The following is a 26,597-nucleotide window of genomic DNA, read 5'->3' as shown; positions in this document are numbered from 1 at the left end:
ACTCAAAAGCTGTTTTCTATATTTCAACACTCTCCTAGAAATACTACTATAATTCATGTAGAACTCTGGTAATTGATAGAGCTAACCATTTAAGAACCTGCAGTAGTGAAGGCTTAGGGATATGCTGCTCGACTAGCCGAGTTCTCTATTGTAAAGGAGCCATCTGAAACAGATGTGACAAAGTACTGTCTGTCCTCCTTAACTATTAAAGCAGCCTAGGTCATAAGGTTAGCCTGTATACCTAGTTATTAAGCAGCTAAGTGATGATGAGATTAATCCAACATCTGTAGTTCATACATACATACGTAATGTGTGTGTACCTGTGCACACACACATATAATAAACTGCAAGTAACAGATAATGCTGGAAAAGCAAAATCATAAATGTACCCAGTTGCCTTTATAGAATGTCCAAGATATGACATCAGTTTATTTCTGTGATATACAGCAAACGGACTTTCCAATATCTTTAAAGCTATCATCATAAATTGAACATTTTTCACGCTTTTGAATTGGTGATAACAAGAAACTGTAAGTAAAGAAAACTGGGAGTATAACACGTGTCATAAATTGACTGTCTTCCACTTTTCACCTTGATTAGTTGCCAATCTGACCACCTGCCACAGACTGGGGAAAGGGGAGGGGTCATATAGGGATTTCACCTAATAAGAGGACAGAAGAAGTTAAAAGCTGCACAGAAGTGCCAGAGGTATAAGACCCACAGGCACTGTAAAAATAGAAAAGGGAGAAAGTAGTCAAAGATGGATGTAGAGAGGAAAAAAAAGAACAACTAGTTTGTTGTTTTAGTCATCTCCAGAGAATGGTGAAGGATACTTGGCCAAATCATGGTTCCAGTCTGTAATATAACATTGGGCATGCTCTGCCTATAGCATTCAGGTTGTAACTAAAATTGTACAAATAGACTAGCAGATGTTAGCTACCAAGACCAACAAACCACCCATAATGTTATGGCACACCTACTGTTGAAAAGAAGAAGACACATTTGATTACCTGCCTCAGAGGCCAGTGGAAACAAGGAGATTCCAGATAGCCTTGTGAGATAGGGATGTCCCTCTAACAAGCTATGTTACTAATAGAATATTTAATTATCATCAGCTGGAAATTTGGCTCAGTACAGACACTGAAAGTTAGTTGGTACTGTATGCCTTCTGGGAGACTTAATGCAAAGCATATATTTACAATATAGCACTGCAGCGCTGACTTTCTGCCTCTTTTCAGGCCATTGATAGTGAACATCAATATGGACTTTACTACTCCAAGCAAGTTGGACAAGTGCTAGTGGCTACTGATATCCAGAACATGGTCTAGGATTTCCGAAGCTCAATTAACTGTAGGGGGAGTGACAGCAAGTATTTTAAAGAAATCTCCAGAAGACTAAAGAATGAATTTGTTCTGTATGACCTCTAACATTGGCTTTCTGCATTATCATATCATTATCCAGTTTACTCAGTTGTAAAATATTCCCAGATAGTGTTATCCTCTATCATATGGATGATACAAGTGATTGATTCTGTTGAGTAGGTAGAAAGAAAATGGTAAGCAAAGCTCCAACATAAACCTGAGTCCTTTGCTTTCCCAGCCTTGATGCAGAAATGTCAGAAATCTGAACGGCTGCTTGCCCATCTAATGTGAATGAAGTGGAACAAATGTATTTAATGTACTTCCTGCTGTGAACAGCATGAGTCTTCAACAATTCCACTAAGGCAAGATGACTGTTTGTCAGCCTGGCTGTAAGGCTGTGTGCTCTCATGGCAACACTAAATACAGTAGCATGGAATTAAAATCACATGGGAAGACAGCCACTGACAAACAACTTGAAGCAAATAAAATAATTGTAAACATTCTTCTCTTAGCTGCAAAATTCCAGCTCTGCATTCATCACACCTCTTCTCTTCTGGTTTCCAAATGTGATTACAAACTAGAAGTTTAAAATTTGCCCACAAAACAGAACAGAGTAAGTAAACAAGAGTCCAAATCAGCAGCCCAGCCACAATCAATGCATTTGACTGTGAGAGAGCAGAGATTTGACTGCAAGCCTTGCTGCAAGGACTAAAGCATTTTGTATCAGACTTGTTGCAAACAACATAGTAATGCTGTTAGTGTTGGAACCGAATTTCAGGCGCCTCAGTACCAGATGAATACTAACAAAAAAATTTAATTTCATTTGTAGCTACAAAGAAGACGGAGATTCCCTTTTTACATGGAGTCACATGAGAGGACAAGGGGGAATGGACACAAGTTGCTCTTGGGGAGATTCTGATTGGACATGAGAGGGAAATTTTTCACAGTGAGAACAGTCAATCATTGGAATAATCTCCCTGGGGAGGTGGTTGACTTGGCCACGTTGGACACTTTTAAGATTCGGCTGGACGGGGTGCTGGGCCATCTTGTCTAGACTGTGCTCTTACCTAGAAAGGTTGGACTAGATGCTCCCTGAGGTCCCTTCCAACCTGGGATTCTGTGATTTTTTTGTCTATATATGTGAAATTATTTCAGAGTCACAGCTTCAGTTAGAAAAACAGAGTGCTTCCAGGCTGATATTGCTTAGTTGCTAAGTGCCTGCAGATTAAGACATTTCCATGAAAGACTGGGATCTGAGTGCTTTCAGGGTCTGAGACTCTACTCCAGGGCTACTCAATCCAAGGGGAATGAAAAAGGCACAGCAACCTTATCTTCCTTTTCCTAGATGCATAATACTGATCTCTTATATGAAGTGCCTCCTCTGAATGAGCTTTATGCTGAACCCTGTGCAGGATAGGTATGCCCTGAGCCAATAAACTGACCTCAAATTCTTCAGAGATTTCAATTCATCCCCCAAATCTTTGAAATGCATGAAGACAAGCTGTTCAGCCCATGAATTCTGGCTAGATTTAGTAAAACGAGTTCACATTCGTATGGAAAATGGTTGAGTTTTTTTGTTTGCTTGTGGATTTTATCTTAAGCATCTAAATACCTGTTGAAACACTCTTCAGCATTCATTTCTTTAGATTTCAACTAGATTATTTTAGATTTTTCTTAGAAATCATAATTATTTTATGAAGCAGGAATAGCCATGTATCTCTCTTTGTTTAATGGCATTTCATAGTAGGAGCTGTTTTAACACAAAATTAGAACAAAACCTTCATGCCCAGTAGTGCTTATGACTTTGGGTTGAACTGCAAATTAAATTTCTAAGGGTAGGGTTTATATCTACTGTCAGAAATCAATGTATTCAGATGCACCAGGAACCCGTGGTGATTGATCTCAACAGTTTAGATACTTCTCCTATGATGGGATGGTTCCTGGGGTTACAGCTCTCTTTTTGTTAACTATAGAAGGATCCTGGTATAGCTTGCTTGAATGAGATGTCTAAATGTATAGACGGCTAGTATCAAGTGAGATTACTGCTACCCCAAAAGTGGATGATTTGCATTTCTTCGAGTGGTTCACAGTTAGTAACTATCCCCTCTGACCCAAACAGATCCATGTTGTTTTTTTTTTTTATTTTTAGTGCTTAAACTGTAGTGACACGTGTAACTTTGAATCCAAGATTTCCACGTGCAACTTATTCTGCTGTGCATTTCATTAACTTAATCCTTTTCTTCTTTTATATCTGTCTCCAACTTCAGGACCTATCAGGAAAAGTCCCTTCCAAATTAAGAAAGGTCTCAACAGCAGCACCAATTTTAAAATCACCTTTCACAATATATAACAATACCTATGCATGTTCTACATACTATTACTTTTTTTCCAATTGTGCTTTGCAGCACAGCATAACTGTATAATCCCCAATTAAAGTATTCAGTTGCCAGGAATTTCTTTAATATACTCTGGTTCACTAGAAAGTTTAGCACACCTCTTTTACTTTTTGTTTATTGTCATGATTGTATAGCAACTCGGCTATTTTAGTTAGACCCTAAGGGCCTTCTCTAGAAATAGAAGAAGAAAAGACTTTGATGATAGGTACTGAAGGTGAATGTTTCCTAATTAACTTACATTGAATACCAGAGGAGATAAGCTAATGTTGCAAGTGCTGACTTGACTTCCATAGGAAAGATCTTGTGTAGTATTATTAAACTCTGACCTTTGTTGTTTGTCTCTTTTGACCTGAAGAAGTTAATGCATAATGGTAATCCAGTCCCAGTACTTGGAGAAATCACATCTTAATGACATGCTGCGAAATTTGTCCAAAGAAACTTTGTTAAGTAGAAGATGAGTTCAAACAAACAATGAGAAAAATATATCAGTAGATGTAAAGAGACTAAAGTGGACTACAGAAATAGTATTATAACATTACTGTAGCTCATAGGCTATTATATCCATGCTAAAGCTTTTATCCACCTCTACCTTGGGCATTTTATGAATTATATTGTTAAAAGCTAAAGAAAACACTTCTTATTTCACATAGCATAATGTTTTAACTTATTAAAATTAATTCTTTGCACTGCAAACAATAATAACAAATGCTGCTCAAAATCCCCTCCTTATTTATGCAGAATTTCAATCGTGACCGCCTGTGTGTTTGCTCACAAGTTACATAAATACGTGTGTATATAGACAACCTTAAATAAGCATACACATATATATATGTGTTTATGAATACGTAAATAAATATGTAAGGTTTAACTTATAATTTATCTACTCTGTAGTCTGTACTCCGCTTTTTATAGAAGAGGCAGCACAAAAGATCTCAGATGAAACAAAATACATAGACTTTTCTGTTACCATGCATTATGCTTTTATGCAAACTAAAAGCATGTGTGGTAGAAACTTTAGGGGTAAGTGAATTATCAGTAAGTTTTTGAACACTCTGGAATTTTTTGTGGGAGTACTTTCACTGATACAGAAAGCAAAAAGGAGTTCTGTCACACTATTTCAAATATGACATATGCAACATTTTGGGTGCAAAAAGACAAAACATACCCTTCAAAGCCCCCTTATCTTTCAATATCCAAAATTTTGTTTACTCTTATCAGCAAATGTAGGTGTCTCAATTGTTACAAAATGAAAATGTTCTACTCTAATATCCCAAACGCTTCCCCAGCTTTTTAAAATAATTCTCATAAGATTATTATTAAAACTGAATGGTGGTATACAAACAAAATTACTTCTCTCATTTTCTAGTGGCAGTGTTAAAATAAAGGAGGTTTCTTGTTAACTTCCCTAATATCTTGTGGGAGTTTCATAAACTTAAGTTCTACACTATGTTGTGATTGCTTAACTTTCATCATTTCTTATTCAGTCACTCTAGGTTACTGTTAAAATGACTGTATAAGCCTATAAATGATAATATCATATTTTAAATGCCCAAAACAGCGTATAAAATTGTTCCCTCACAGGCACTGAGGTTCCCACTGAAGTTAGGTGCTCTAATTTCAACTCATCTCTGTTTTAAATAATCTCTTGGAGAAATGTTCCTGCCATCCCAAACTTTCTGTATACATTTTAAGCAGTCAGAACACCTTCAAAAGCTAGGTAATCAGCTTCTTCATGGATATATTTTTTTATAGCTATTCTCCCAATATTCTATGTTCTGCTATCTACAAAGTTCATTAATTCATCAAAATTATTCAAAAAATCAAATTTCTGTAAAAAACCTACAGAAATAAACCTGTATTTGCTCTCACAGCAAAGTCAGATAAACATATTTCTATTTCAGCTTGTATTTGATATATGATCTGTTACTTTACAAGTGTTATTTCAAACTCTTGTATTCATTAGTGCTATATGATCACCCAAATGCTCCACAAAGAAAACAAAGTCACCTCTGTCACAGGATTACACGTGAGAAATTTCAGGCAGACTGAGTATTTACGATGCAATTAGATGGGTGTCAACTTCCTGCCTTTAAGAGCTGCCTTTTATATCCTTAACTAGGGAGAAATCACTGTGCTGATAATAACCGTCTATCTTGGCATCAGCCTTTCAAAGAGTACTGTACTGTATAATTCCTCACACTACCTCTTTAGGAAATATGACAGTGTCACAATAGATGGTTTATGGCCTCGTAGAGAGGACTAAAATAGCTTATCAGTATTCCTTTCACAGAATTTACAGTTGAGACATCAGCCTCCAAACTCCATGCATAGATGAGGGCAACTGTGCCAGGAAACCTTTTTGCTACCACTCCTAGAGAACTGCCACACCAATGCTAGGGACACTGAAGGAGAGGCTTGAGGCCACAATAATATTTACATGTATTTTTGAAAGCACCTGGTTTATACAGTGTGCTGATTCTACTCTTCCTTAGTCACAGACCTCTCTAATCACCACCAGAAATATCCCTTACAGTGAAATATATCATAGCTATTGACCACTTGAACAAAGGACATCATTCTCTCAGACTTCCTTACTCAGGCAATTTCTAAAGCAACATTACTGTCTTTTGATTATTTACTTGTATTAAAAAGACAAAGGAAGCACACGTGGACACTTCCAGGCAGAAATTTAAATGCAGCATCAAATCAGAAGGAATATAGCTTGCCTCTTAGCAGCTGCTAGATGGTTTCTGGTCCACCAGGGCTTCTAACATGGCCCTTTGGAGCATACTGCAATGGGCCTGAAGGCTTTGTGGACACAGCCTCAGAATCACACATAAAAGTGTGCCTGTGCAGGGTGATATTTTGGATTACACCTGTTACTGTGATAGAATTGAAAGAAAGGTGCATCTCCTTACTCCTATCACTGCTTATGTGATTTTCTCAAACCATCAAATATCAATATTAAATACTTTAAAAAACCCACATAGCTTTCTAATAGTATTTTCATATCTCAAGATGGAAGTGGCATGTCTTTTAACCACCAAAAAGAAGTGCAAAAATCCAATTTCTACATGCTGATCTGAGTGTGATGCTATTTGTCGTTTCTGTCCTGAACCGGGAATATAATTTTGTTACATGATGTCTTACCATCATCCTTGTCAGGTACAATGGTAATTCGAGTGCTTGGGAATTCTGCACCAATTCTTCCACCCATTGGCATGCTCAGCAAAACATCAAAACTCTCAGCCTCTTCATACAAGGAATCATCTATGATGACGATCCGGCACATTTTTTCTCGTTCGTCTTTGTCAAAACGTAGAACGCTGTTGTGATCCTCAGGCCTGGATATGTAGTCAGAGTAAGAAAGCACAGAGGTTGGGGCAGTGCCAGATGCTGTTCCTGTGTCATGAAAGGAAAACAGTCAGTATACATACCATGGTTATAATGATCGCCTCACAGAGGCTGACTTTTATTTTCACTATCTTTTAATTTCTATTTACTTTTAGGTGATTCGATGGTCTGAAACTTCTGACCAGGCTGCATTTCTGAGGTCCCTGGTCAAACTACTTCCTTATACGATGCAATGCAAGCACATGGCTCCTCAAATTCATTTGCAGTTTTCAGGTCAGAAGGAATATTGTAGTCTACCACAAGAGACACAGACTGACAAAGGAGACCCTGTGAGGATTACCGTTTAACTCCCGTAGTGTATTTTACCCATTGAAGATACCAGTGGACCAGAAATTAACTATAACAGAATTTGATGAAAACAAATTATTTTGATACCAGATCACCTCACCAAGAAAGTTGCTTCATCTCTCCAGATGAAAAGTAATAATAAAAGCACAGGTGTAGAGACCCCATGCTCTGCGTGGATATAATTAATAGGAGATTGAAAGATAGAGGAAGGAGAAGCATGGCAATTAATCAGTATTGTTTTATACCAAGGTTTTCAAGATACAAACAAGTAAAGGATATCCTGGGCAATCGCTGCAGTTCTTTCAGTTCTGATCACTTTCAGATATATGGGGCTGCACATAAAAATCTTGCAAAAAGATAACGAACACAGACCCTTTTCACCTCCTAACAAATGGCAAAAATTTGGAAAACGGTAATTTTTCAGCTACTTTCAATAATACTCAAAGACAGATTGCAAAGATGAATACATTGCCAGTTGAGACTGAAGATACTTAGATGAAACAGTAATTAACAGAGCTATAAACAATGTTATTATGCAATAGATGGAACAATTCTTTTTGCTTTCCTGTCTTTTCCATTTTTGCCTTTTTTTTTTCATCTGTAGTAGATTGTTACCTTGTTGTGTGTAGCAGATAACCATCAGTTCCTGGCTCACATCTCCACTTCTTCTGACTGGAATAAATAATTCACCAACATCTTCTTCAATAGTATAGGTGGACTGAGGAATAAAGACAGTTGATTCTGCAAAGAACAGACACATTTCTTTATGTAGATCTATGGCCTCATAAAGTCACCCGTAAAATAGCTTGAAGCATTTTAGCATATTCTAAAGTGCAACAAATAACTCATATTTGTCAGCAATGGCGCTAAATTTTAAGCAAAACTTGGGAGGTGAGAGGAGTAGAGTTATTCTTTCAGAAATGGAAAAGAAAATGAGATCCTTAGGTTTGAATTCACAAGTCCTTACTAAGTAGTCTCTAATGTGACTTTATCTAAGGTTAATGGCGCAAGACAGTGTTTGGTAAATTTGTCCCCAAGGTCTATAGTTTTATTATTTCCATGGTATTTCATTATTAACTGTTAATCACAGAAGTATCAACAGCATAGCTCACACAGAGGCAGTGGTTGTGCAAGGCTGTTCTTTAACTTACTACATCAAGATAACGAAAATCATGTGGCATTGAGGATGCAAGATCGAGCTCCTGCTGTCTTACTCTGACTTGGACATTCGATTTGAGTTGGCGACATGTCTACACTCCTGTTTTACTCAGAGGACACCTAACCAATACAGGCAATAAAGTCTGGAGAGCAATCTCACCCTAAAATGTATTGTCCCAAAGAATGTCAGAACTGCTTTTCAGGGGAAAAAAACACTAAAATGCATTTTAAACTCTTCATTATTTTATATTCATATAAACAGATTGCTGTGTTTTATGCTGTTACTGGGATTTAGGATCAATTTTGTTCTTGTTCTCTCAAAAACTGAAGAACAAAAGGTGATTATGCATATAATTATAAAGCACCTTTACAGTTTCATTAATATGACTGCAACCCAAACAGAATATGATTCTGTATAATATCAAATCAAGTGGTATCAGCTGACTGCACAAAACCAGTCTTTTCATTATTTCAGAATACTTTGGCAAACAATGTTCTGAAAATCGTCATGTGACTTCTTTGAAAACATGTTCCAGGTTTTATTTCTCCAACTGGAAAGTACTACTAGCATGACTTAAGGTCAAAAGCCTGCCTTAAAAATGCTGCAATTCAGGTTTGATAAGATCTCGACACTTTCACTATTCCAGCAAGCCAAAAATTCAATGTGAAAAACACCAAATCACTACTTTTTTGTTTTACTTTAAAATGAAACTAAATGAAACACTAAAACCCCCCAATTTATTCCTTTTATTTCTCCCTTTAGAATTAAGACAACAAAATGAAAAATTCTATAGAAGAAAAAATAAAAGCAGGAATCTGATTTGTTCTGTTTCCTGTCTCTCTCGTAATTATCCAACTAGGAGTAAAATGACACTATAAAAATTTAACAGAACTTATGAACAACATAAAAGCTCAGAGGAGAATGATCTACACCATCTCAGCTAGTACAAGAAAACACATCTTTATGCAAACTCTTTTTGGAATAAAACATTAACTAATGTCCCATACACCAATGCATTTTGTTGCTAAGACTGCACCATTCCGAGGAATGATTTTTAAAACAATTTTCATTGGAAGCAGAATAGAACTTTTGGTCATTCCTATTCAGTCAGCATCTGAATTTGTTAAACCCTGCGCTTTAAAAGGTTATTAGGAAACCCAGTCCTTTCCCTCAAAGTTCTCTCTATATTATTCCTGTAGATATTCCTTGATTTGCAGTTGTGCATTTGATTTTGCAATTGGTGATGTAACTTCACTTTAGGTATAATTACTACAAATGCTCTGGGACTGTAAAAATTTTATCTTAACGTAAGAAATAGAAAAATATTACTCTCAATTGATATTAGTAAGTTGATTACAATTTATTGTAAATATAAAAAATAGAAAAAACTATTGTTGATATCAAGAAGACTCAGACAATTATCCTGAGTTGTGATATCTCACTTATTATAGAAAAGACAGAGGGATTTAATACATTTTCAAGTAATTTCTGTGTCTCATACGTACTGCTTTTCAAGTTAAGCACTATTTTTCTCAATGACTAAATATGGATGTCAGATAACCTCTGGTTTAACTTGCATTTGTAACTAGCAACTGAGAAACCTCTGACAATTTTCCTGCCCTGTCCTCTTCAAATGTTAATTCGGGAATTCAATTAATTCAAATGTTAATTAGGGAAGACTATATAAATGAAGCTGTTACAGTCATCCAATACTTGAAAGATTCCTTAAGGACAGTTTTGTGTGTGTGGTCCATGGATTCAAGTGTCTGGATGCAGATGAAAAGCAAAGCAACCAGAGCACATTTTACCTTTTTCTTTTTTTCTAATCAGCTTCTTTCTTCATTTACATTTAACCATAATTTTCTTTGTTCTTGACACAGCTTGTGCTGTACTTGGTCTAGTGAATCTTACCCATACTAAGCTTCTCTCAGCTTGATATTAAGGCCGAACTGATGCAACTACTCTGCTCAAAACCCAAACTTGTTGAGACCAACCAGCATGGACTTTCCTGTACTATCCTCTCCTATATGATTTACCATGGCAGAGTAAACCAAGTCAGCCTCCAGCCACCTGTGCAGATGCACCTTGTTTGCAAACATATTGAACCAAAACCTTATTATACCTAAAATGAAAACAAAACTGAACAAAACATCACCACCACCACCACCCCGAAATAATATATCATAGGAAAAATGCAGGTATTTCATCAAAGCATGCTACCTTCATTAGATATTCATGAATCACTTGAAGTGATCAAAGACAAACAGCTACCCAATGCCCAGGTCTGTCTTCAGAAACATTCTGAGGAAAGGTAAGCTTTACTATCCACTGTTACTCATAGCGTTTGCCCTCCAGTTGACCTTTTGGTATATGCACATATAGGCAGTACAGTTCTGGAAAGGTTCTTACCGTCTCCTGGGTCAATAATTTCCACTGTGGATACATCAGGAAATTCCAGAACTGCCATGACAGGCTCAGAAAGAACAATTTGAAAGGACTCAGACTGTTCATGTTCACCATCACTCAAAATCCGTACTCGCCACGTAGCTAAGGTTTGGCCAGGATTAAACTGCACCTGCTTCTGGGCTTTTCCTCTGAAGTCTTTATCCTTCTTGGCAGTACCATCTTTGGTGCCAATACCTGCCAAAATCAGAAATTCAGGTCATTAAATACATTGCTTGTAACTTTTCTTTTATTATGTCATTTTAAAAAAAAAGTTTTAGAATAATATACTTTTTATAACTTGGGAGTGTTCAAGCCAGCTGTTACTCTTGATCAATTTTATATTGGTGTCACATAAAGAGGTGGAAGCAAAAAAATAACATTATGAAAGGCAGTTTGGATAGAATTAGCCAAAGCAAAACTAACTACTAGATAAACTCTACATTCTTGGAAGTTACAGTCCAGTTTCCATTTCTCCATAATTCAACTATGGATGCCCAAAAGGGCCAACAGATTTTTTTCCCCCCGTTAACATTCTGGGTTCTCTTCTGTTCCAGAACTTCTGGAAAATATGCTGCCCGAAGCCCTCAGAAATATTTATTTCTCTTAGAAAAAGCAAAAACACACCTGGAAAGTTCAGCCTTCAAGGGGAAAGCTAAGAAAAACACAAAGACACAAAGGGGTAAAACATACAGAATAAGGATGAAAGGTGTAAAATCTGAACCACTGTGGTCATTCCCACTACAATAAGCATTAAAAAAAAATATTATCCTCTTATTTCAGTGTTTGCCTAATGACAATCATTAAACTCAAGTCAAGTTGGAACTGCAAAGCCAACGGATAAAATTCAATACAGCTCATTCCACTGAGGCAGCACAGACCTTACAGCCTCAGATCCAGGGTGCTCTAAAATGGCTTTTCATTGGTGTTTCCCTCCCAGTTTTAGGATATCTGACAGGCCCTCATGGAAATTAGACAGTCCTTCAGAACTAACTCCAACTCACGCATTTGGCCTCTGTTTGAACCCCACAGAACCACTCAAATCTTAAAGGTCTTTCTAAGGTTTTCAGAAGAAACTTAAAACTCCCTTCTCTGCCTGTTTCTTCCAACTGTATTATTTAATGTACTAAAACATATCACCTTTCCCTACAACCCTTAACTTTCTTGCTTCCTGCCTGTGCCTCTTTCTAAATCATAGCCAATATTTTACATACTTTCCATAACCTGTCAGTCCCTTTGGCACTGCACATGGACCAGAAAGGCCAGTAAGCATCTTAACCAATATCTTTTATGTTCACTCCAACTCTGTAATTCCATTTTGCCAGATTAAGGTAGTCAGAGGCAAATTATGCTTTTGCTGGATTTTGAGTCAGCTCACTTCAGAAACTGAACTTGAATCCATAGGTAGAAAATTTTGTAAAGACTCTATTCAGTATCTGTTCATCAGTACCAGTAATTAATTTAAACCATACATCTTTAACTTCATATTTCATTCTTTTACTTTCTTTAAAATAAATATGTTATCAAAGCTAGTTCACTGTTCAAAACAGAGCTTTTCAGTTAGATCCAGATAGTGCCAATATCCCTTAAATCTCATGACAGAATTAGTGTCCTACTACATCTCAATACCCCAAATTCAGATTCTTATTCAGAAAGAGACTTAAAACAGAAACCTGATTTCTAAGTATGAACTTGTGCTCCATGCCCAGTAAATCCTTACATATCTCTGCAAAACCAGCTTTAAATTGAGTGCCTTTTCTAAGCAGTGTAAGCTAACCATAGGTTTAGACATGAAACTGTACAAGGATAATGCTCCCTGGTGCAAATGCATCACTAGGAAGAGAATGGGAACAGATCCAGAAGGTAGAGGCAGGTGTGAGGCTGCAGAACGTGATAACACAATCTTTTTTCACCTTTTCACTCCCCAGACACTGCAAACAGCTTTCAACGCCTCCTGTATCAGCCTCAGTTGACTGCCAACATTGAAGAAAACGAGCTTAATGCTCCTAGCTGCTAATCAGACCAGCTCACAATAGCCTTCCTGGAAAATGATGTATGTTTGTTGTTGTCCTTCCAATTGCTACAACTGTATTTTCTCATTACAGGAAAAATAAAATCTGGACAGGAACTGTATACTGTGAAACAAATACAACAGTGGTATCAATCAAATCAAAGAAAGAATGACTGGATCTTGGGTTGTTAGGTCAAAAATTAATTGCAGAAGACCAAAAAAAAAAAAAAAATAGAAGTGAAACTTTCACCATATAACTGAAGAAATCATATACTTAACATACCAAAAGATACTTGCTTTAATAAATAAACATACTCCTTTGAATCTAGCTTGCTTAGTATCAAACACCAGTAAAAGAATATAGGTCTAATGATACATTTTATAAACTAGCTGGCCAGTGATTTATAAAAGCAATTGATGAGGCTAAAATTCAACCTACTTATAAAAGAGGTTTCTCCCAGGTAACCTCTCCGTTTAAGAACAACATCAAGATATCTGGAGTCTTCATTTACTAAATAATACTCCTTTTCTAGGGAGATCCATGCCCAGTTTAGGCGAAAATGTTGATTCTTCAGCTTATTGCCTCCTGCAAAACAAAGTGATAAAGACATTTATTTATTTTTCTTTTTTATTAAATACTACTTTGTCTTTTGAGGTTAATGTAACCTGTATCCTGGGTAAGATATGTATCTTAGCTTGACATAACAATCCAAAGATTTTAAAGATTTTAAACTAAGAAATAACAAGTAAAGAGCTCAACCATTTGGTACATATAGGAATGAATTTTATCTTAGATACATAAAAACTAGTGACATTAATTCCAGGGTATGCTAGTTTTCTTCTTTTTCAAGGGAAAAAGAACAAGAATTAATCACAATATATTTGGGATTACTTTTTTAGAAATCACAAAAATTGTGGATGATCCAAATTTTGTCAGAACCACATTGATATTTCCAAATAAAACACAATGTAGGACATCATGCAGAACTTCCTTATATGATCAGACTGCCAGAAGCACTGGAAGACCCTGATCATCCTGAGAAAATGGAGATGAAACCTACCGTCTTTTAGACCGCATTTACCCATGCAGCCTGCTTCTAAAACTTAATATTTTGTTCACTAAATCTAACAATTTCTGCTCTTATTGGTTTAGAATTTATGCATCAGCACTGTGTGATCTTAGGGACAGCTTTCACTTCTTACTGGGAAATGATTTCCATAAGATAAAGTATCCCTGATACGCTCCACAGTTTATAGCTATGCTGGTGCCTTCCTAAGCTTACATGCTTGTAATTGTTGGGTTAAGTATGACTGCCTGTGTTACCTCAGGAGATTTAGAGAACTACAAATGCTTATTGGAATTCTCTTAAACCATTTTGCAATGACCTATCTTCATGATATGACAAATGCCCGCAGCTGAGTACCCTGCTGAGATGTGTTTTGAGAGTCAATTTTCAATAGACCAAAATATGTCCTCACAGTTCTTTTTACACAGGCACAACTGTAGCAACACGTTCCTGGTGAAGTAAGCAGACTCTGGGTATCCTTTCCAAGGTCTCTACTGTTGCAGTAGCACAACAGCTTCCCTGCAGTCTCACTGAACATGGATTATTTCTGTGCAAACACTGGGAATTGAAATCTCAGGACAGCAAGCAGTACACTCAGCTAGGGAAAATGAATGGTTAACATGGACCAAGTCAGCATCTCTGGCTGGCAGCTGTTGATGTTGTAGCATTGTCCTTAAACTGAAGACTGTATTTCCTCTTCCAATAATCGGAAGAACATTCATAGTCCTCCTCAAGCAAAAATTCCCATATATTTATCAGCAGAAATGGGCTCCCTTTTATGAGGCCACGGAAATTCAGGAATACAGGAAGCATCCCTCAAAGTTTTGGAGGGAAATTATATGGAAGACATTTAACTCCAGCTGCAAAACACTATGCACCAGCCTAAAATCTGGGTATGTCTCAGGCTAGTCTCTCGCTCCCAGTAGAAATGAAGCTGTGTGTCTACAGTTAATAGCATTTGTATGACAGTAAAACAGCAGGAAGTGTTTATTGAAATGGCAGGCTTCAAGGAGGTTCTTTTTAGTCTAAAAAGGCAATCCAGAAGCAAGAAATGCAAACAGATGGCACTACAAGGTCCAGTTAAAAATGCAGCCTTTTTTTCAGTTGCAAAGGTAATAGCTGAAAAGAGCTAGCACCCCTTTCACTGACTATAAACCAAGTATTTGTACAACAGACTGAATATCTCAAATTAGATTAACACAATTCTGATAAAATATAGCATAGCTTTACTTTGTCATATACAGTTTACCTCCATCTGTTCACTGATTTTCCACAGTAAAAAGGCATTTCTTGTCAGATTAAAGGGCATGACAAATCAAATTGTGTATATCATCCTATTGAATGTGTTTGCAATTACTCAGGAGAATCCTCCAATTTCCATAGCAAGAATAAAATAACCTGCTCCGCATACTGAAGGCAGATGCTCACTCAGCAGCTGAGTTCTGGGAACACTGGCTTGTGTGAAAGGCTGTAGTCTGATTTCCTTCCCACAAGGTGCTGCTACAGAACAAGGTTTGCTCAGGTAATGACTGAAACGTGCAAGGAATTCCCTTTAGAAATTAACACTTCTGTATACAATCCAGTGAATAAAGTAATTCCCCTGAATAGCAGAGAAACATATCTAAATATTTCAGTTCACTCATGGCTTAACTACTGGAGGAAGAGCCAAATGGAGGTTGGTTTTCCCCTTCCAGTTTCTTCCACTCTATTCCTCGAAAAATTAGGCAGCCCTTACATATGCTTCCACTCTACTTCAAAGACAGGCCTATATATTTCTTTAGTGACCTGTCTACTAGAAAAAAAACAACCATACTTGTGTAATCTCACATAAAGGCAATGGCAGTGTGTAAACAAAGGGAGAGAAATGCTTACTAGAGTATCATGCTGCACTCCTTGCCCTGCTTCTTTCTGCTCTGTTGTTACTGACAAGGGAAGGCTACAAACACATATACCAAGAACTGTAATGGCCACAAGAAAACCAGTAACTATAGTGTTAGCTATACCAGGACTTATACTGTGTTAGCCATATGTTATGTCTTCCCATTAGTTTTTTGGGACAAATGCCACAGAATGTATCTTGTTCTTCAGTGAAAAAAGCCATTTGTGTGCCACCACTGAACACACTGCTGAATTTAAACATAATTTGATGGACGTAGAAAGGTTTCTAAGATATAAAAGGAATGAAAATTTCCTGCCTGTCAGAGGAGAGAGAACCTATTAGTATCACTACTGAGAAAAAATACTGCTGCAGGAGCTTTCTTGAAGTGAGAATTTCAGACACTGGAAACCTCCTCAACAGAAGGAAAAGCTTCTAGCAGAGTTTGAATCTTTTTAGACAGAAGACATTCCAGCCAGGGGTTGAAAGCAATAGGAAATCCAGCATTATTTGTTCTACTGTTCAAAGAACTAATGGTTTAAATGTGTAGCAAATGCAGGAACACAATCTACGGCTCACTTACACACAGGTGTCCTAAATTTCATCTCTGGTGTCTTAAACAGTTTAACCTTAAAACTAATCTATATTTGCACATAATTACTGAATATATGAAAATTACTATACAGCAGAAGAAAAGCCAGCTGTTAAAAAGGAAGAGTATATGGAGAAATTTCAGCAGCCAGCCACCAAACCAGTTCATTTCTGCCATCTATGGAAAATGTTGAAATATATTGAGTTAGAAATCTAACGAAAGGATGAAATTTAGGAAGCAAAAAGCACAAGGCAACACGAAAAACGTAATATTGTCTTAATTGCATTCATTTCTTGCTTTCAGCAGTTTCTTTCTATTTTTTCTTTGAGTAAAAAAACCCCAAAACACCCCCAAAAGTATTATTTCTAGGTGGCTTCCAGTAAGATTACATTTCTACAAGCCTACTTCTGCCCCTGAAATATGTATTGTTCACCTTTAGAATGCGCAGTACTAAAACTGTCAGATTTATAATTTTAAGAAAAGAATATAGATATTTGGGATCTTGCTTTCTTCAGTTTGTGCTTTTTGTGTTTATATGTTTTCTAAATTATATAAGCCATTCCAAGCGCAATGTCACCCAAAGAATAAAACCAATGTTGTTATTGTCACTATTGTTATTATTATTGTTGTTATTATTATGATTACACACCTCTGACGCAATAAGGCAGGAACCATAGGGTACATATTTTCTAACTGTAGGTATTTATTTTTGGGCTAGAAATCTTAAATTGTCTTTATAGCCAAAACCAGGAAAGAGGCATTTTGTAAGGCTATGACTTATTTTAGGCATCTATTTTATGAGCCTGAAAATATGCAGAAATATTTGTATTTTTCCTCAGCAGCTATTAAAGGTGCCTGTGATGACCATTTAGGTTGTAAACATTTTTATTATAGTCATCTAATGTTGGGTAAGATGAATTCCATCATGCCTGAACTAGATGAAACTAGGCCTTTTCTACAACAGAGTAGAGCCAAGCACCATGCAAACATAAGGTCTGTAAAGAATATTAAGAGTATAGCTTTCAGAAATTACAAAATATCAGAAATAAAATTGCACATGTCATCTTAATTTGGTTCCCTATTAAATTAATTAATTATGTATACTGGGTTTGCCTGGCAAAATTTTGGTAGTACAGGGGCTGCAGGGGTGGCTTCTGTGAGAGGAAGCTAGAGGCTTCCCCTATGTCCAATGGAGCCAATGCCAGCCAGCTCCAAGATGGACCCGCTGCTGGCCAAGGCCGAGTCCATCAGCGACAGTGGTAGTGCCTCTGTCTTAACATATTTAAGAAGGGGGATAAAAAACCTGTGCAACAGCAGCTGGAATAGAGTGAGAATATGTGAGAGAACCAACTCTGCAGACACCGAGGTAATTTAAGAGGGATGGGGAGGAGGTGCTCCAGGCACCGGAGCAGAGATTCCCCTGCAGCCCATGGTGAAGACCACGGTGAGGCAGGTTGTCCCCCTGTAGCACATGGAGGGTAATGTTGGAGTAGATACCCACCTGTAGCCTGTGGAGGACCCCGCATCAGAGCAGGTGGATGCCTGAAGGAGGCTGTAACCCTGTGAAGAGCCTGTGCTGAAGCAGGTTTGCTTGCAGGACTTGTGATACGCTTGTGACAAGGGACCTACTCTGGAGCAGTCTGTTCCTGAAGGACTGCATGCCATGGAGAAGAACCCACACTGGAGCAGCTCATGAAGAACTGCAGCCTGTTGGAAGAACTCACATTGGAGAAGTTCTTGAAGGACTGTGTCCTGTGGGAGGGACCCTATGCTGGAGCAGAGGAAGAGTGTGAGGAGGAAGGAGCAGCAGAGACAACGTGTGATGAACTGACTGCAACCACCATTCCCCATCCCCCTGCGGTGCTGAGGGTGGGAGGTAGAAGAAATTGGGAGTGAAGTTGAGCCTGGGAAGAAGGGAGGGGTGGGCAAAGGTGTTTCAAGGTTTGGTTTTACTTCTTATGATCCTACTCTGATTTGATTGGTAATAAATTAATAATAAATTGGTAATAAATTAATTTTCCCAAGTTGAGTCTGTTTTGGCCGTGATAGTAATTGGTGAGTGATCTCTCCCTGCCCTTATCTCGGCCCATGAGTCCCCCGTCCGGCTGAGGAGGGGACTGATAGAGTGGCTTTGGTGGGCACTTGGTGTCTAGCCAGGGTCAACTCACCACAATCTGTCCTGTAATATTTCTATAGCCAAATGAATTTTGCATTGCTCACTAGCACTTCCCTTGGGCTTAGTCAAATGTTTAGCAGCTAGGCAAATAATTAAGGTACTATACCTCAATGACAGTTTACTTTTGTTCCTCTACCAGACAAGTGCTTGTAATACAAATACATCAGAAGTTTGGAAAGGGAAGCCATTACTAGAGTGCTTTTAAAACTAAACAAAAGAAAGAAGAGCTGTGTTACAACAAGGTAAATCCACAGTAACTTTGCTTATATATCACTGAGATGTGGTTGGTAAGGCATTGCTACAGTGATGCATGAAAACCTGTTTCTTGAATTTTGCCAGAGAGTGCAGCAGTGCTAAATCAGAAGATGCTAGATGGGACGTAGTGCAGTGAGACATTCACAAGAAATGAGATGGCAAGTATTGTGAGACACTCTTAAAAACTTTGTAAGGAGCTAAAGCTAAGGATCTAGAGTAAGGTGGGTCACAGAATTACTTCATGACTAGTGACTTCATGATGAACTGAGACTGCTGAGGAAAATATCCTGTGAAAAGGTTTGCCTGAATATGACAAGTCAAAGATGGATGTCACCTAGAATTGTTCTTTATAGGAGTCCTGTCAGCCAATTGGTCACCTGCCAGAAAACAGTGATATATTATTTTTGCATGGGTCATCAAACCAGAAATTCCTAGAAAGATCAAGTCATCCAGGAACTCCAGCTTCAGTTACTCAACATGAATAAAAGAGGAGGGGGAAGAGGACTTGGTCAGTAAACTGGTTAAAGGGAAAAATATTTAGAAGAATATTCCCTTTTATGCATTTATCTTTCTAACCATGCTGCTCAGATATCTTTAAAAAGATATTAAACCTCCATGAGAAATACAGATTAGATTGACAAAACTTTCTATCATGATGCAAAGAGCTCCGAGAAGAATCAATTCCAGTCCTCTTCACAGATCACTGGGCTACGTGAAGACAGTATAAAATAAAACTCTGTCATTAAATCATGTCTCTTGAGCACTGGCAACCTGGAGGACATTCCATAAAGAGTGTCTGATTGTAGCTTTGCTGTTGTTAGGAGCTACCCCAGAGCCCTAATTCTTAAACAAAAGCATACAACTACATCACAATGTTTACTTATTGACACAATAGAAACTGATGTATCTTGATATAGATATTGGCTTCCCTACATGGTATTCATGGCATAATCAGTGAGAGATGAATCAGCTAAAGAGAGCCTAACCTGTATAACCATAGCCACACAGACTCATTGGGTCCACAAGATATAACTCTGTACAAACACAGCTGTCTGGTAGTTGTAGAGCTTTGTGGTGCAACACATCTGCTCTCTTTTGAGATGAGGTTGTTTAATGGGGGAAAAAAATCTTTTATAAATTCCTCCAGGGCAAAGAACATACATCAATCACAAGAAAGATAGAGGGAAAATAAAAGGTAAACAAAGCACTAAGAAGAGTTCCTTTAAAAATTTTACTCTTGGTCTTTTCTCCTCTCTTTTCTTATCTGTCTTCCTAAACAGACTGCAGAAGAAGGTTAATAATGAGAACCAGAGCAATTGCAAAATAATAACAATGACACATATAGTTCAGGAATTATTGTATGGCTTAATTAGAACCATAGCAAGACATATTAACAAATCATGTTTCCTCCCTCTTCCTTCAGTTCTTTCCAGGTCCTGCTACTGCCTGCTGATTTGATTACATGTCTGCAAGAGCTGCAGTCATTTTCTTTGGTTCAAAATATTTGACCTTACTGGGTGCCTCATTCAGTGGGGGTTACAGAATCAGTACTACTCTATCCTCCTTCCCATGGATTGCCTCATTGCAGCAGGTACATGAAACATCTGAAAAAGGAAACCCACTCCTGGACTTGTGTTCAACCTGCAGAGAAAACAAAGACATGTAGAGAGGAAAGGAAAGGGAATCGTCCATCTTTAGACATCTGTTCCATTTTTTCATCCTCTGATTAGCCTCCTTCTGTGCCAAGCCAACTTAGTTAATATATACCAGGATAAGGTTACCTCAACAGTTTTATTAGAAATTAAATCTGTGAAATGCAGGAATCTTTATCCCAAGCCTCATGATTCCCCATTCAGCCAAGATGCTCCCTGCCTCCAACCTTAGCACTTCCCAAGTTTTTTTATCCCCACGCTATTTGCTAGTAATTAGTCGTGGTTTGTATGAACATGGTTTTTGCCACACTAGAAAAGGAACATATAATCTTAGGTAATTCTGCTAGACAGAATAAATACAGGGAAGATATTATATGTCCAAGACACATAGTTTCAACAACTCTGATTTGCTATATTGTGACATAGTCCCAGTGCATTCTAGCTCCAGGTTAAAAAGGCAAAGGTCTCAAGTAAAACTTGTCTGCTAAATTATTTAAAAAAAAACACCTATAAATAGATAATAAATGTGCTTTATTCAATGCACTGAGGCAGCACGTCATATGCTACTCCCTCTTCTGTGAAAGATCATCAGAAAAGGCATATCCTGTAAAACTGCCTTAATTTTATACAGAAAAACTATTTGCAGAAGTGAAATATCTAAGTAAACCCAGCACGTAAAATATGCCATTAGAATGTTTTGAACTGACTTCAACAATGTATAAGCTAACATAATAATTTTATCCAATTAGAAACTCATTAAAATGCTTCACCTTTATAAGACTTCTTCAATGTACTATAATGGACTCCAATCACTAAAATAACCTGCTGAACTCTGCACCCTTCTGCACTCTCTCTGCCAGTGTAACCCAATATATTTGCAGAACAACCAAAACCAACCCCATGAGCTAGCCCCTAGTGATTAGGCACTAAAACAATGCTTTCTCTGACTTCTCATGAGAAAACACACGCTTCCCAGCATTATGGAATTGGCTTGCCCATAGTGTAATTGCTGATATCCAATGAACTGCAGACAGTTTCCATCTTTCAGTAGTTTCCATAACTCTTTTGCTTCTGTTTTATGTCTACCCCCAAGAAACAGGTTGGAACGGCCGCATTTGCCAGGGCTTAGACTAAACAAATGCTTGAAGTCACGTAGCAGAAAAAATATCTGAAGAATACTGTATAGTTGCTTTGTTACGAAAAGAGAAGGGGAAGTGAGAGAAGGGACATGAATGTAAAGGCTATCTAGTGCATGTTCAATTTTGATCCTATTAAAATTCAACTAAGCATAACTAAGGATGGCTCCAAGCACAGTCTGGTGATTCATGTTGGGTTAACTAAAGGAATTTCCAATTCAAGTCTATGCCCAGTTCTGCAGATTAACCAGATTCTGATTAAGAGATTAACCAGATTTTCATTTACAGAAACTGTGGAAGCAAACATGCACTGACTCTTCAGCCACTGCATTTCATACCTTTAAATTAATTTCAATTTAAATCAGCTCAGTACAAATTAGTTTACCAAGAGCCAGCACACCTTTGCTCTATTGGCTGCACCAAGAAGCTGTGAGCTTTCAAAGAAAAGAGCAAAGCAGGTAAAGAGAAATCCAGTTTGAGTTACTAAAAAATGATGCTGAAGCACTGTGTGTGTTTGAAAGCCTTTACAGATATTAAGTGGTTAGCTTTGTAATTGATTTCAAGGGAATCCAAAAGATTCACTTGCTGGTTTGGGATTCTGTGCTGTAAGCAAGGGACTAGCTCTGCAGGAGCTGAATGCTTCCCACTTCTACAGTTTCAATGGTGAATATGTAAATAATTTCACAGATCCAGGGTACTACTGAAATGTTACTAACTGAATTGCTTAAGCACATACCCATATATGCTGCTGAATCATTGTAACAGAGGAGAAAGACATTGAGCTACCTGAAAAGTTCTTAGCAGGACTGAACAAAGTACAACTGGGCAAAAAATATTTATATTATTCCTCTTCTTCCTCAAAAAAACAATCCATCAAAATCAAAGTTGTTCAGAAAAGAACTAGCTTTGATTAATCTCTTTACTGAAAATAGTGGCAGAGAATAAATGTTGAGTTTTCATCTTTTTCCACAGACTGCCTTAAGTCTTTTTGGTATATATAACTTCTCATATCAATACTGTAACACATTTCAACTAATTTTTAATGTAAAAAGTAAAAATACTAAACTGTACATTACATTTTTTTCAAATTGAAAAGCCTATGCTCAATTATTCTGCAAAACTTTATAAGAATTTTGCCATTTTGCCCTGATTCAAAACAAAATATGTGAAAACATTTTCACAGGATAAGAAAATTTCGTATCACTCTGCTCAAAGACTCAGAACTGTTCAGTATTTATTGATGGAGAACATATATAGAACAGGATTCACAAAATCATTCCAGCTGATACTTTCTCCTGACAATCACACTCTAGAATTTGATTAATCTCATTTTAAAGTAGATACTTAAAATATTTCAGATGCAGCCTAAATTTTCCTGTAAGAGAGCAAGGAGTTTAGATGAAATTAAGGGTAGGCTAAAAGTAAAATACTGACAGATCATTAGACACAAACCCATATTATTATTTATACTAATCATACATATTTCTATATTAATATATTCACACAAGAATGGATATAAAATACTTGTTCGATGTACATACCATCAATAACATAGTACAGCACTTTAAAATCTTGCAATATTGACAGTGCAGCCAGTCAGGTTACTGTGATGACAATGAGCAAAAGATCTGATCTAAATCCCACTGATACATTGGATCATCACACTATTTATATGGAAAGATTTTTTGGAAATTGAAGTGCCACAAGTATAAATTCCATAGAAAGTATATTTTCTAATTAATACATGCCTGTTCTCCTTTCAAATCAGAACTGACAGTGTTTTCTTTCCAGAAATACTTTATCTCATTGAACGTCAACAGGAGCAAGACTGCTCTATCAGTAGCATTTTGTCCTCCGAAGTCTTTGTTCTTATTGTAGAGATAAGTCCTTATTTTGAAATTACGCTTTACGTTATTGCATATTGGATAAATAATGACCACTGCTTCTCAGCAGAAAACAGACCACAGCACACAAATTCAATAGTGTGAATAACCAATACTGGCAAAACACAGCATGTTTTTGCTCAGGTCCCAGTGCACAGGAACATAATCAACAGGCTCCTGTTCCACAAAAGGTGAAGACAAGAGACCTTCCACTTAAGGGTAGGATTCCTATAATCTAATTTTATCATGTAAAAGACATACGTTTAATTTAAGCTAGCTGTCTAGTCACAAGAAAAGGGAAGAACTGCATCTTCAGAAACTGCAGGTACATCTGATATGAACAGCTGGGTTACCCTCTGGAAAGATTTGGCCCACTCCATTTAATATAAAAGTAGAGTGTTCAGCCCACCAGTGTAGATGGCTAACTGAAGTCCAGTGATGTGATTTTCATGCGTGCACAGAGTCCTGAGAAAACTCAAAGATATGACTAGTCCTGAACTGTGATATGGTAAACTTGCAAATTCAAACACTTTAAAAGTAATCTTTGAAATATTTAAAAATAACAAAAAAAAATTCTATTTGGTTTAGAAAAATTATTCTGTTATTATAAAGTTTTCTGTGTTGTCATTAAACTAATTAGCACTCTGTATAGTCACAAACTAACTTTGCATCAGAAAAAGAATTTAAACTTCCTTTTGAGTAGTAACAGAGAAAACCCAAACATACCACTCAAGCTGTCATGTCTATCATTAAACAATGCCCATCCTACCTAAAGCAGAATGCCTTTTTTCCTAAGGATCCACACCCTGCACCTCCCTCTGAAGGAAAAAGCCTCCACCTGGATTAGTAAGGTGTCATGCATGCATGGCCTGCAGCAGTAAGTAAATTTATTAGATTTCTGGCAACACATTCTTAAAATAAACTCAATAGTGTTCAGGTCGCTGCTTACTAATTTGTTTTGTGGCGCCAGACAACTTCTCCCAAAAAACAGGCTCCAGCTGAACTGAAGCAAGGTTCATTTCCTTGTCTCACAGAATAACGGGTTTAGCTCCACTTGCTTAGTTACTGTCCCATACGGGAATTTATTCTGGTTTATACCTTTAAAGCAGTGCTACACACATATTAGCCTGTAGGAAAACTACCGTCATTTAAAGCTGAATCAGACGAAGTGTTAAATTTGAGGGTCATGGGGGTATCCTCAGCCTCAGTCTTGAAACTGATGAGTAACAACAGAAAAGTGTACTGTGACCTCACAAATGAAAGACATTCCAATAGAACAGAAGCCAGGAGAAGTACACTTATGATTAAAATATTATCTCACTTAATATTGTACTATTTGAAGAACTTCCTTTATTCTGGGAAAAGAATATACCAATTTCCCTTTCTTTAAATAACATTTTAATTTAGAATCCACTACTGCAAACTCCTTCATATGTGTCTCGTATCATTCTCATGCTTAAAACCAGGGCACATGAGTGGGTGCCATTTGAAACTGAGGCTTCTAACTTTTCATAATGAATTTGAAATTGGTATTTGTATCAAATCAGCAAATTTCCCTTGAAGAAGTAGTTGAACTTTTTAACTCTAACTGTTGAACACTGTCTTTGCAGAGAATTCCCCTCCATTTCAGATGACAATCCAGACTCATAAATCTCAAATTTTACAGGCTTAAGAGAAAAATATATGCAAGAGGGATTAAAGAGGTGGTTGTTGTTTGAAAAACCTACTCTAAACAAAATAGAACAGTGTTTCCATTTTATTAACTGGACTTGCTGTAACTCACTAAGCACTGATAGGAAAACTATTCTTTTAACTCCATGTCAAAGTAATTGAACTGTTTTTCTTTATTAAGAATTCACTTCCACAGACTTGAATTTTGGTTCCTTTTCTGTTCTGGCAATACAACAAATAAAATGTCCGACTGACTGGAGGAGAACAAATGTCAGGCAGGTTCATTTAACATTTACTTTTAATTCATTTCAGAGTAATTGTACCAGTTAATCTCAAATACTTAACTTTTAATATTATTCGACCAGAGAAACTCCTTTGTGGTGCCTTTGATCCGTTTTAAGCTATGCCAAACCTATAACCTTTTGCAGGTGATTTAGTCCTGCTCAGGAAGGGCAGAGTAAAAAACTGAAAAGATACAAAATTGTTGATATAGACAAGGTCAAAAAAGGGTTCTTTTCTAAATCATTGTAACCTTGCCTTAAGACAAGCCTTGTAAAAAGGTATTAAAAAATATTAGTTCTGCTGAGGAAAGAAATATTTTTGCATTACTGCATTATTTTTTAATATCATTACAAGTTTTTTAGTGTTACTTGAGGCCTGTCCCATGGAACAGAACTGTATATTCCTAAGGCAGCAATTATATTATACTCCTGTATTTTAATTTTATCTCAAATTTCTATGCTGCAGTCACAATGTCTATTGCAAAATGGAAAAAAAAAAAAATTAGAAGGCAAAAATTCCTTAAAAGATTCAAGTCAAGATGTGAGAATCTGTTTAAATATCAAAATTAAGTTCAGGAAAGTACTTCTGAAATGAAGGGCAGAATTGAAACTCCAGAATAATATGACCACTGTGAGTCTTCCAAGAGAGAAGCTCAACAGACATAAAGCAGAAGGACAGGGGACAGAAGTGACTGTGAAACTATGACAACTCAATCTTGATAGTACACTGCTTCCCACACATTATTTCTCTCTCTCCCTCCTCTCTCTGCATAGGCATGTAGTCTTCACTTATGCTTTGAGATAAGTAGTTAAATTAAATTAAAATCATCAGTAGACAAATTGCATCCTTAAGATTAAACATGTTTTAGCACACAATAGATTTTAACAACTCATTTACTTATGTACAGTTCACATTTTACTCAGCTTGAAAAGAGGT

At 37.0% G+C, this 26,597-nt stretch overlaps 1 protein-coding gene across 1 annotated transcript in view; it reads right to left on the bottom strand.

Annotated features, from left to right (window-relative positions):
- Positions 1-26,597, bottom strand: part of FREM2 (FRAS1 related extracellular matrix 2) — a 142,266-nt gene that overhangs the window by 51,211 nt on the left and 64,458 nt on the right. Inside the window, exons 3-6 of the mRNA XM_075085802.1 lie at positions 13,511-13,657; positions 11,028-11,258; positions 8,075-8,200; positions 6,908-7,159 (exon numbers count right to left, since the gene is read on the bottom strand). Coding sequence (XP_074941903.1) covers positions 6,908-7,159; positions 8,075-8,200; positions 11,028-11,258; positions 13,511-13,657 — 756 coding nt within the window. The remainder of the gene's footprint in view (positions 1-6,907; positions 7,160-8,074; positions 8,201-11,027; positions 11,259-13,510; positions 13,658-26,597) is intronic.

This window comes from Phalacrocorax aristotelis, chromosome 1 (assembly GCF_949628215.1).
Source record: "Phalacrocorax aristotelis chromosome 1, bGulAri2.1, whole genome shotgun sequence".
Classification (NCBI taxonomy): Eukaryota; Metazoa; Chordata; class Aves; order Suliformes; family Phalacrocoracidae; genus Phalacrocorax; species Phalacrocorax aristotelis.
This window is presented reverse-complemented; position numbering and strand designations above follow the sequence as displayed.